General features: G+C 42.2%; 1 protein-coding gene across 4 annotated transcripts in view; it reads left to right on the top strand.

The window, feature by feature from the left end:
* dtnbb (dystrobrevin, beta b) overlaps positions 1-11,177 on the top strand; it is a 35,904-nt gene extending 24,727 nt beyond the window's left edge. For all 4 annotated transcript variants that reach the window (XM_030355909.1, XM_030355910.1, XM_030355907.1 and 1 more), the window contains 7 exons: positions 548-661; positions 1,963-2,059; positions 3,870-3,890; positions 5,651-5,804; positions 5,973-6,062; positions 6,587-6,640; positions 7,184-11,177. In XM_030355909.1, the coding sequence (XP_030211769.1) occupies positions 548-661; positions 1,963-2,059; positions 3,870-3,890; positions 5,651-5,804; positions 5,973-6,062; positions 6,587-6,640; positions 7,184-7,209 (556 nt within the window). In that variant the 3' untranslated portion in view covers positions 7,210-11,177. The remainder of the gene's footprint in view (positions 1-547; positions 662-1,962; positions 2,060-3,869; positions 3,891-5,650; positions 5,805-5,972; positions 6,063-6,586; positions 6,641-7,183) is intronic.
* The last annotated feature ends 1,479 nt before the right edge of the window (positions 11,178-12,656 follow it).

The following is a 12,656-nucleotide window of genomic DNA, read 5'->3' as shown; positions in this document are numbered from 1 at the left end:
GGATCATAAGTCTAGATATCATAAGATATGGTAAAGTTGCAAAGTGTAAAATTTTTACAAACTCGTTGCTCAAATTACCTTGAAATAACTGCTGTCAATTTTGATCGCTTTTGATCTCGATAATTTTATCAATAAGATGAACACAAATAGAAAATGTCGGCCAGCGCATACCCCTCTTTGTTAACAAAAATCTTACTACAAAACTCCCAAAAGCCCTCCCACTCACGCCCCCCCAGCCAATGCGAGCGACACTTTATCGCATCATCCAAAGATAGAATAGACAGAACACTTACTATCTGGGAGGGGCTCAATCATACAAATTGCAACTTTATGGTAAGATAAGATGTATTAATATTATCCATGTTGAGATTTGTTAAGACAAAATATGTTAAGTTCTGATATGATGAGACATGATAAGGTGAGGTATGATGCAATAAGGCCAGAACAAGGACAGAATGAATGCTAGAAGTCAGGGTGAGGAGGTCTGCGAGGCTCGGGGGCGGTCTGTGTCAGTGCCCCCTGACGACCGGGGTTCGCTCCTCTCCAGGGAGATTCTCCAGGAGATCCAGCGCCTGCGTCTGGAACACGAGCAGGCATCTCAGCCCACCCCTGAGAAGGCCCAGCAGAACCCCACCCTGCTGGCCGAGCTACGTCTACTCAGGTACGCCAAAACAATCCCACCTTCACCATCACCTTCCTCTGGGGACAGTCCAACAGATAAGGATTTTAACCTGATAATGACACCTCATAAACAATTTCAATGATGAATTGAGAATCTGTGTATGTGAGCCAAACCTAGGCAGATACATGGACTATGTGACGTCTTGCAGGGTGACCCAAGTATAAGTACAATATGAGAATAATTCCTGTATATCCTGATGCAAAAATCTATTTTCCCTAACTAAGTATTGCATCCTATACTATATATATTTCTACACAAAGGATAAGAGAGTACAAGATCGTTTTACTGGTGAATACATTACAAATGTTATTCCAAAACCTCTTAAAATGTAAACGAGGATTCAGCAGATATATATACACCATCATCCTTTAACATGATGGTGAAAACGGTGGATTAACTTTCTAAAGCAACCCTCAGGGAGACTCGCTGAGTCCTGCTGGACTCCTCTGAGTGATAATACATTTAGATAGGCTTGCTGGATAGAATATCTGCATTCCACCAAGTCAGGGCTGGAATTCCAACAGCTTAGACAAGATAGCGGTCAACCTATAGATTTATGGCAACATAATCTGTGAATGGAGCCAGGTTGTTTATTATGATGGCGAGAAATGTTTTGGGTCCGGTGTTGGTTTTCTCTGGCCTCTGGGCATGGAAGAATGTGTGGAGATAGATAGTCTGGAGGTAGCAGCTGGTTCTGAGTGTGTTGGACAACATGCCCGGCAGACAAGCACGAGCACTCTGTCTCTGTGCATCTTGAATTAGTCCCAATGTAGTACAGCATGTGGACACTAGAGGGCGGTGATCTGCATAACGTTCCACCTCCTACATCGTTTGACTATTGGTAGCGTTTGGATATCATTTTGCTATATCATTTAAAAATCGATCAAAGAATTAATATGTTTTCATCTTAGTAAATTCAAAATCCTTAATTTATGAGGTGAAGGATAAATATGATTGTGTCAAAGTAGATAGCTGATCATTTGTTTGTCGTCACAATATTGTTGGGTAAATTGTGATTAATAAGCGTTCCTCTTTTTATTTTAGAAAACAGTCCGTCAGATCATCAAGTATCTTCATACACCGTAGAACATGAACATAGAACCTAGGCCATAGAACCGTTTAACCCAGAGCATAGAACAACAACCTAGAAAGCGGTACATTGGTCCATAAACAACACAGAACATAGAATACTTCACATAGAATAAACACAACATGCAACACTGCGCATGGAGCGTAACACCAACGCCGGAGGCGTCCTGACGTACCGTTGTGTCGTCCAGACACAGGAAGGACGAGCTGGAGCGCCGCATGTCGGCCCTACAGGAGAGCCGGCGTGAGCTGATGGTGCAGCTGGAGGGGCTGATGAGGCTGCTGAAGGTACCGCCCCACCAAACCCACCATGTTCTGATCCCCCCCATGCTGGGTCGGATTATTATCAGGGGTCCGAACAGCGAAGTGGTTTGGTCCCCTATTGTTTCTGTACCGTTAATTTTTCCCTCAAATTCTGTAAAAGTCATACTGCAGCCCATACCCCTAAAACTATTTCATAGAAATCTAAACATGATAAAAAGATTCACAGGTTACAAAAATAATCAAAAATTTACCAAAATCGCCACATAAAATCTTTTGACCAAGCCTCACTAGTTACCAAACAGATTTTTTTTAATTTAGTTCTATTTCAGAAATATTGGCCAATGAATTTGGAACAGTTAGCCCATTTTTCTTACATGGCCATTTTGTTATTGTATAAAAAAACATACAACTATCATTTGGTGGATACCCATACCTCCCACACCCATAAACCCAGATTCTGGTCCTGCACCCAAAGGAGGTGCTATTTAAAAAATTATGAATTAGCCTTATTTCTCCCTAATCTCTAAAATCAGATGCATCTTTTCACCCAGGTGTTCTGCTCTAATTTATTTTTACTTTTCCCACAATTTCACAGAAAGGTCAAACGTCCACAGTCTCAGCCCATTTTTCCTATATTACCTTCCTATACAATTGTTATTGTATAACTACCCTACGACTATCATTAGTTGGATACCATTAACAGTGCAAATTTTCAGATCTGTAATCTGTAAGAAAGCCCTTAATTCACTTGAGAAATGTGTGCTTGGAGTTTTCTTGATGTTGTGTGCTTATCAATTGACATTTTCAACATGTGAATTAGGCTACAGTACAGGTTTGTCAGTGGCTCAAAGCGATAATGCCTTGTACTGGTGAATTTTAGGTTGAGAGATTAGAGCATTATGAACAAGCTGAACATGACATTCGGCCATTGCTCTGCAGCACACTGACCTGAAATCCTGAGGCACAGTATGGCGTTAAGGGGAACATCTTTCCTTCATAATTATGTCATATTTGTATATCTTCCATATCTATCTTCCATTAGTTTGTTCTTGACCTTTAATTTTGCTCGGACCCTGTTAATCACCGCTTGGGTTATATTTATTATTTATTATTATGATTTATACATATATAATTATTATTTTTTACTTTAATTTGACCATTCAAGTCTCTCTGGTTGAGATTAACACCTCTGTTCTACGAGTTGACCGATCTGCGTCACAACAACATGACAAAGAAATTTAACACAATCATACTTTTCATGTCAAAACACTCAACTGTGATCTAGACGCCTCCACGCTCCTGACATCTACGCAAATATTCCATCTGAAATATGAATAGAGTCCATTTTAGTTCATGCTTCAGAAGGAAAGCGCGGAGTACCCCTCCCCTGTGTCCAAGGTGTCTTCGTCGATTTGTGTTAGGGGAGGTTGATCTCGGTCTAGCGTTAGATGGGCTAATGCCCTGACGCTGGCCGGTGAATCCCATTGAGGCCGCAACTGGGATCAAGGACTATACAAATAAAATGGACCTGAATTCACTCAACCCCAACACCCGACCTGCCCTCCCCCGAATCGATCTAATCAACCTACCCTACCACTCTGAAAGCTTTCAGCTCCCTGCAGGTTCTATCGATGTCAGCTCCCCGTACAAGATGAGCTCTGAGTGTTGGTGGTCTGCATGTGTTTCTAGAACTCCCTCGCCCGTAATGTGCATGTCATGGACATTAATCCCTTCTTCTTTTTGGGGCCAGCGTTCAGTCTCTCAATCTCTGGCTCTCTTCTCCTCTCTTTCCCTCCTCCCTTCCCCTCAATCCGCACCTTGCTGGCTGCTGCAGGACGAGGAGCAGAAACAGACCGTAAGTGAGACACTCCCCCCCCCTCCCTATTCATGACTAACTCAAGCCCCTCTCGATCCTAACTCTAAGCCCCCGCTTGGAGAGGATTCAGAAACGTTTAATATGATCTTTAAGCCTCTGTCCTTAAATAAGAGCACATAGCGGCCATACTGCAGCTCCAGTGAGTTTAACCCTTTGATGATGATGATGATGATGATGTTTGACGGTGATGATGATGAGCAGTATGATGATAGTGATTATGGTGCTGATGATTATGGTGATGATGATGATTGTGGTGATGATAATGATAATGGTGGTGGTGATGATAGTGATGGTGGTGATGATAGTGATGATAGTGATGATGGTGATGATGATGATGATGATGATGACGGTAGTTACTGCAGCTGCATTGCTCCTATACCCACCCCACTCGGTTGTTTCATAGGCAACATGGATATTCACTTAATAGGAGTACTTCAGACAAAAATAAATAAAAAAAAGAGCCAAACCAGCCAATAAATACTAATCAGAGGTGTTTCTCATTCTGGGGCTTCAGGGCGGCCTGTTCCCCTGTGAAAGCCCTTCAGTTCAGTCCAATAAGTGTGGCCCAGGTGTTCCATATCAGTATCTCATCACCTGATAACCAGATCAGCCAATGACAGCCTGTGACACGTTAGCCTGCGTTAGCCTGTGTTTAACCTAAAGCGCACTCACAATGCTAACTAATCTACCAGTGGTGTTGTGGTTTTAAGGGCCAGTTGGTGTGAGGCAGCAGCGCTACAGTCTGGCTACAGGAGGTATCTCAAACTGCATGGGGTCCTGGGGTGTCTGGGGGGAGGGGGCGGTGTGCTACTCACTGGCCCCCATGTCAGATCTCCTTTAATCAGTAGAAACCTCCTCTAGCCTCTAGCCCTCTACACAGAACCTCAGCCAAGGCCGAGGTTGGGCTAGCCATCTGCTGCCTGGCTCACTGCCATGTGGCATGGAACTTGCGCCATACACACACAAGGACAGAAAGAGAGTGGGGGACAGAGAGAAAGGAAAGCAAAGAAGGCGGAGTAGAGAGAGAATATGATGGAGAGAGCCATGTAGAAATGGAGAGAGATTGAAGGAGAAAAGGGCATAGATTGAGAGAGCGAGAACACAGAACCTGAGAGAGTGAGAGGAAGAGAGAACGAGAGAGAGAGGAAGAGAGAACGAGAGAGAGAGGAAGAGAGAACGAGAGAGAGAGGAAGAGAGAGAGAGAGGAAGAGAGAGAGGAAGAGAGAACGAGAGAGAGAGAGAGGAAGAGAGCGAGAGAAAGAGTGGTGTTGGGCGTGAGTGTCCTGGCCTCACTGCAATAGGAAAGTAGTGAGGTTATGTTTTCCATATGTTAGCTTTAATGAAACTCTCCGTTGTGAAGCCTGTGAGGCAATACTTATCTACTACTGAGCTCCCCTACTAGATCCACTAGATGCATTTCCTACTGTTGGAGGGTTTTAAAATGGGACCTTCTTCACGTCTACCTGCGTTTGTGAAAATTTTGTGGCTGCGTTGATCTAGATTGTATTCTACGATACCGTAGTGTTTAATAGTGTTTACCGTAGTCTTTAATTTAGATGGTTTAATTCGAGAATGCCTTGTAGTGCTGCTATAAATGAGATGGTTAAATTCAGAGATATCTTTCAGCAGTGGCTTTAACTAAGATGGCTGAATTCAGGAATACATTTCAACACATACTATATGTATTAAAAAGGTGACTCTTTTTTCCCTCTCTTTCTCGTTGACCTCTCTGGTCTCAGTCGGGCGGCTCCCCCCATTCCTCCCCGAGCCACGGCGCCGGCTGCTCCATGCCCATGCCCATACGCTCCACGTCGGCGGGCTCCACGCCCACCCACACCCCCCAGGACTGCCTGGCCGGGGTGGGAGGAGACGTGCTGGAGGCCTTTGCTCAGGGTGAGCCTCACTCTGTGACCTTGTTCTCTCACACTGCTCTGAGTCCGCACACATGCACCTGCTGGGCGCCAACTCACTGGATTAAGAAATACAGATGTGTTTACTCCTGCAGTTATCACGTAAAGAAAAAATGCATATCAACAGAAAATGACCTCGCCCCCTCCCTAGGTGTGCCTAGAAACCTCCGGAATGACCTGCTTGTGGCTGCAGACTCAATCACAAACACAATGTCGTCGCTGGTGAAAGAGCTCCACTCAGGTCAGTCCCCGGCGTCCTCTGTCAACCTCCATGTATTACCATCGTGGTGGGTTGGTCGTGTTCCTACCTAAATTGGTTTCTTCGTCTCTGTGTACTCTGGGATATCGATGTGTCCTCAGGATCCTTGATTACTGTTTTATTGGGGATTCTGTTGCATCAATAAACCAGAGGAAATGTGGATCCAACGCGATGTTTCGCTTTGGTTTTACTGTGACACCGGCGTCAGCGTGCCCACGATCGCCGCCCTCAGGGTATCGACTGTGACGGAAGCAGAGATTAACTCCCACAGTGGAACGGGATGAGTAGTGTTTCCAATGTTCAGCCTTCAGAATATAAGCTTCCAAAGCATCAGTTGTTTTTTTGCTGGCGCCATTTCAAGTCCCCAAACTCCAGTGGTCACTTCCACTGTGCTTCTCTCCTTTGTCTAACACCTTCCTCTCCTGTGAACGTTCTTCCCAGAGTGTGTGTACTGCTAAGGGGGATTTGATTGTGGACTGAGTTTCTCTGTGGTGTCGTCTTTACAGTTGACGACCTCGTGGAGGAGGAGGAGGCCAACATGAGGAACGGCAGGGAGAGAGGTAGGCAGCTAGCCCGCCCCTTGTTTCATTTAAAAGGGTCAAAGAGAAGTCTGCCACACAAATATCAGGGACAGTGTTGTAACACATCTTTTAACAGATTCCAGTCAAAACTGTCTTTTACTGCTAACCATAACAAACCAACACTCAGTCCCGTTGAGTAAAGTTGAACTTCTATAGCCAATGGTCAACCATTGGCTAGATTATTTATTAATTGATTTGTGTATAAAAAATAAGTTACGCCATTTGCGCATCACTAGAAGCTTGTCACCCGCACACAATTTGCGGTTGGTTGGCTTTGCAACATTCAAAAAGAAAAATCGTACATTTAAATGTTTCTAGTGAGGCTGAGAATAATGAAAGCATACCATCCAATTTAGAGTGCAATGAAAAAAAAGTAACCCAGAAACGCTGGTTGCTAGCCGTGTAATTGCATCATCTTTCACCATCAGTCATGCATGTTTTGTCGATATTTACAATCGGCTTGCTGCCGCTGGTTTCTCTTTCGCTGAAATTCTAAACACAATTTTATATCTTTGCATCCAGGCACAGGGAGGGTACAGAAGCACTGAGGACAGGAACAAAAATCTGAAGCTCCATCCACCAGTGGTCACCTGGTTAAGGCACGCAAACCCCCACCACACCACCACAACCACCTCCACCGCCAGTCTCCCGATGGCGTTAGCACGTAGAGTTATTGCATGCTGTACTCTACCAGGACTTCACTGTGTTGACACCACAGGTATCCTTGCAACTCGCCAGAGAGAAGAACAAAAAATGAAAAAATTTAGCGTGTATATTGTTGTGTGTACAAAACAAACAAACTGCTGTAATTTAACTGACCATTTTAATTCATGTCTGCTAAGGAATGGCTTTAATGTGCTTTCTCTTCCCCTGAACTTTCTCTCCTCGTCGAGGAAGGCCAATCTGTATTAAATAATACTGTCAACATGTGACTTAAGGGAACAAACCCTGCCAATAACCTCCCCCATCCTATAATGACAATTTATATTTTCATGACACGTTGCCATTCATTGCTTTTGTACATTAGCTATGGTATTATTTAGTTTTATTCATTTTGGTTTTTGTGCATGACACTCATTGGACACGGTGCCGTGTCACTCCAACTCTATGTGGGTTTTTTGTCAGCTTACCTGAGGCTTTTCGGAACAACAGCCAGCCTCGGGATTTCAAATTGCAAATTTATATTATTATCTGCTGTACAGCTGTGTTTGAGTTGATATGTCAGAGGCATATTCTGACATCTTATTTACTAAAGGATGAAATCATATATGGATTCTTAAAATGTCTAAATGCGATTACTATAAAACCGTGATGCATTCAGTTGGAAAAACATTGTTGCAATTACAAAACAGTAGGCAGGGAAATCTTTTTTCCCAAAGGAATCCAGTAAGCCTCAGTAAATCGCTGATCCATGCCAATATAAACAAAATCAGAACGCTCAAGTCCGAAAACAATGGCAGCTTTCTTCTGTAATTGGTTTCAGTGGCAATAGTTCATCAAGTATTATATCAATGACCGGAAACCAAGTTTCAATAAAAGAGGTTTGAAACAGCGAATTCCACCCCCATCCCCAAAAAAAGAACAATCTCTTGAACTTGGATATAAGCTATCCTAGATGTAGAATATCTAGACCATACTGTCTATACATAATATATCTAGAATAGAGTGCCCCTATCACGCTCACTGAGTAGTTACAGACTGCTGTGTGCTCGCCAAGCCATGCTTGAAAATACCATGGGCTGTTTTGTTAGCGCTAGCATAGAGTGGGATTGGTATCTGAAAATACACTCACTTATTAGTTAATGTTTTGTCCCAGTAACTTATAGAACCAAGTACCAACCAACCTTGAAGGGCATTTTAACTTTTCCACAGCATGGTGCCTCCTTCCAAATAAACGGGCTAGCTTGAAAGTACGTACCTCAACGATGTTTAGCTAGCTAGAGTCAAAGGATTAGGGACTTTTGTTTTCAAATCACAGAATAGACACATAGTGAGTAGGTAAGGGAGGAAAAAGAAGTGAAGAAAGTATAAGTAAGTAGATTCAAAATGTAAGGATAGCATTATATAGATGTAGAAAAGGCTTTGGTGACAATAGTGTATGTGCAATGAACGTAGCCACTCAGGGACTGTAGATCTACTGTGTGTAACGTAATGGTGATGGTCATAAGAGACTGGCTAGAGTGAAATTATATTGGGAAGGTTTTTAAAACGGTTCAGTGTCAATCCAAAATCCAATCTGTCCATTTTCAAATCCCAGTGCAACTAGGGTAACAAATCCAGATTCCTAAACTTGGATGTATTAAGTACTGTTTTTCTTTTTCCCTTGGATTTAATTTTTTGCGCTTTAATGGTTTCATATTATTTTAAGTTAGTGCTGCTTTACCGAATCCTATCCTCCTCCGAGTATATTTTGTTTTGTTTTGTTGTTCTCTGAGGTGTCCACAAAGGGACTGAGAATGTGAATGGCTTGAAGGACACATATTCTCAAGCAATGGAATATTCAGACGGATAGTTTATTGTTTAGTGTGTGTGTGTGTGTGTGTGTGTGTGTGTGTGTGTGTGTGTGTGTGTGTGTGTGTGTGTGTGTGTGTGTGTGTGTGTGTGTGTGTGTGTGTGTGTGTGTGTGTGTGTGTGTGCCTGGCATGGATAATGAATGATACCTGGCCACAATTATGAATCTATCCCACATTAAAAGGATATCTACTTGATATCTACTTGTCTTTAGTTCTCCATAATTGATTTCTTGTTATGTTTTTTGCGTGCTAGATTGAGAGTAGCTGTTACTCTACTTTGAGACTGCATAATGTCTGGCTGTGACACACTACAGTGTGGAAAAATATTCGGAGCAATGTATTTGGCCCATGAGGGAAATAAAGACAGTTTGTTGGTCGCCTAGTCAAACATCAGCCTTCCACCAGATAAACTGCGCTTAAGGAAACGGAGTGGAGAGGGAAATGTTGGCGGCGTACCAAATGCTTTGCAGCTAGATGTGTACACTATAAGCTAAATATAAACAAAGTATAAGGTCTGAACACACCTGTAACACTGTGTCAAGAAACCCAACAATGACAGCAAGAAAGTTGTTGTTTGCTGACGTGATGCTTTCGGTTCTGTTCTTCTTATCGCCACGTTAGTTGTCACACCGCTTCTGTCTTGTACGATCGCCGTGATTATATTCATCATTTCGTCAAAAATTGGAAGCCACGATGTTGCTCTTGCCATCGTGTCGCTCGCTGTTGGAGTATGATTGATTGACACTCATGTTTTTTAAAACTCTGTGAACACTTTGCAAGCAATACTGTTCCATCGGAGGCTCCGTCTGACCGTGAAGGTCAGAAATTAATTTCCGAAACCGAGTTAATAGAAAAGGGGGAAAAAAACTGAGAGAGAGAGTGAGAGGAGCGAATTCCTTTCTTCCCCTTTCACACTGGCCACTCATTGGAATGCAATGTCGAGCTGTGTTACTTTTTTGATTTACTTGTGCCTCTTTAGATGTTGTCTAAATGTTGATATGTGTGGCGTAACCATTCTGCAAATACCACGGCTTCTCCGGCTCCATTTGCAGAGGTTTTCGTCTGTGTCCTTGAAAATCTGACTTGATTTGTTGCTTTATGGGGGTGAAGGAGGGAGGAGAGGTTGAATGGGGATTGTGGGAATAGGGTGTTGGGGGAGGGAAGGGGAGGTCCAGGGACACACAATTGTGGAGCCTTTTTCCGTCTGTGCCAAAAATAGTTTGCAGAAGTGTGTTTTATCAATACCGTGTCTAAGAGTATATCCGCATTAGTGTGTGGTTATTTGTCGCCTATTAATTCACGGAACGGCCTGAAGCTAACCCATGTGTTTCAAAGGGTTCCACCTGTGTTAAAATAACCTCCAAGCTCTCATTCCCATAGCGAAGCATGAGAGCAGCGTTTCTTAAACTGAAAAAGCACTGAACACTCTGATAAACTCTGGGCGAGCTGGAATAGCTAATTCCCAGATCTGAGTTTTCGGAATGAGCAATGTGGAAAGACAAAAAATTATTTCGTCTTTCGGGCCCGAGATAAAAAGGTTCAAGAAGCCCTACACTAGTATGTATGACCACTCTCTCTGCTACTACGGTGCAATACAGTCGCCCACGTCACCACCACTACCACCAACGCAGCTGGCAAGAAGCAGGCAACACTGGATACTCTATGTACCAGATTCTGCATGATAGTACACATCTTACAAAGTACTCAGAGCCTGTGTTTAATGTATTGATTTGATTGATTGATTTGATTTGCAATGATGTGGAAAGGGACAAAAGCAGCTCTCCTGATGTTATTTATGTGTGTGTGTGTGTGTGTGTGTGTGTGTGTGTGTGTGTGTGTGTGTGTGTGGGTGTTTTTGTGTGTGGGTGTGTGTATGTGTGAGTGCATGTATGTGTGTTTCCTCGTGTTCATTTGACAGAATCATAGTTTAATGTCACATGGCCACTGTCTTTTGTAAATACATAAATAAATTGTGAACTATATTAAAAGAGATTTAAAATATGGCCTGGTTTGTGTGTGATTATTAAGCCTTTTTTATCTCGTATAACTAACTGCATTTGCAATCTTTTTACTCTCAGAAAGATTGACAGTGATGTTTGTTTACATATTGGTATTATTTGCACCTGATTTTATAAATCTGCTGAACAATGACCTTCAGGAAAATTGATTGGAGGACATCTGCGCTACTGGATTGTTAAATGCTGGAAAACATACATAAAATAGTTTGGGCTGTTCATATGTTACAGGATGAATTATAACCTAAGACAGCTGCCTATACCAACACTATAAAATATCCCTCAACTGATACATGTACAATTCTCCGGCCAATACACAATATTTACAGAGCAACAGGCTAGAGGAGGAGGGTGGTAGAACACACCCAGTACTCTGGTATCATCTGTTGGTTGTGAGTGGTCCTTCTACTGTCCTCATTTGAACCCTCGTTCCCGTTTACTCAAAACCAGAATAGCCCAGAGAGAGAGATCGTTGTTGCAGATCTCGCTATTTTTTGATGAATGATTTTTTTAATCAACACTTTGATTTGCCACATGCAGCACGAGAAATGCTCTAGCAGTTTCAAAAACAATAATGTCACCGGCGCATAATGCCAAATTGTTTTACAATTAACTACGAAACAATTATTTAAACACAATTTCTACCAATATAATTTCCCTATGATCCTATACTTCCGACATAGAGGGGGTCATTGCCATGAAATCACGACGCACAGACACTTCTCCTTTCACATAGACCTATGCTCCCTGTGTCTCCCTCTGGTGGCGGTAGGGAGTACAGGCAACACAACAGGCCAACCAGTCAATTTGTTGTTTTCATGCTAGATATTAATTATATTATTATTATTATTTCGCCCTCTTAGCCACGGGGACGTTGACACAAATAACAGAGTCACGTAAGGTTATGATCTTCAATGATATTATTTTACAGGCTGGGACAAACGGAAACAGATGTGTTTGTTGAATGTTATTTGATGATTGAAGTTGTGTTCAAAAGAGGCTAGATTTAAACAACGTTCATACAGTTTACCGTTGCAAATAATTGATTGTAAATTGCTAGCTTTGATGAGGACTGTGTTAATTATATAGGCTTACACATTTCATTTAACGACAACACTTAAAGGAAGTTTAAGCATCTTTTTCACAAAATGTCTTTACCCAGCAATTTACACTTTACTACACCTCATTATTATTACACTATTACATATTTCCACTGTCTTAGTTTATAATTATTACTTACTTTATTTCATTTTATGATTATATTTATTATTGTGATCTATGATGCTACTTATTTTTTACTAACCTAATTAACTATATCTTGTATTGTTGCTGCTATGTGGCTGATATAAGGATTAGAATTGTATTATTGTGTACAATAAGATAATTATTGTAATTCGGATTCAATTTGGACTACATTGAGGTGTGTACAGGACTGCCTTTAGGACCGTGCGGACACCCAGTCCGACA

This window comes from Gadus morhua, chromosome 5 (genome assembly GCF_902167405.1).
Source record: "Gadus morhua chromosome 5, gadMor3.0, whole genome shotgun sequence".
NCBI lineage: Eukaryota > Metazoa > Chordata > Actinopteri > Gadiformes > Gadidae > Gadus > Gadus morhua.
This window is presented reverse-complemented; position numbering and strand designations above follow the sequence as displayed.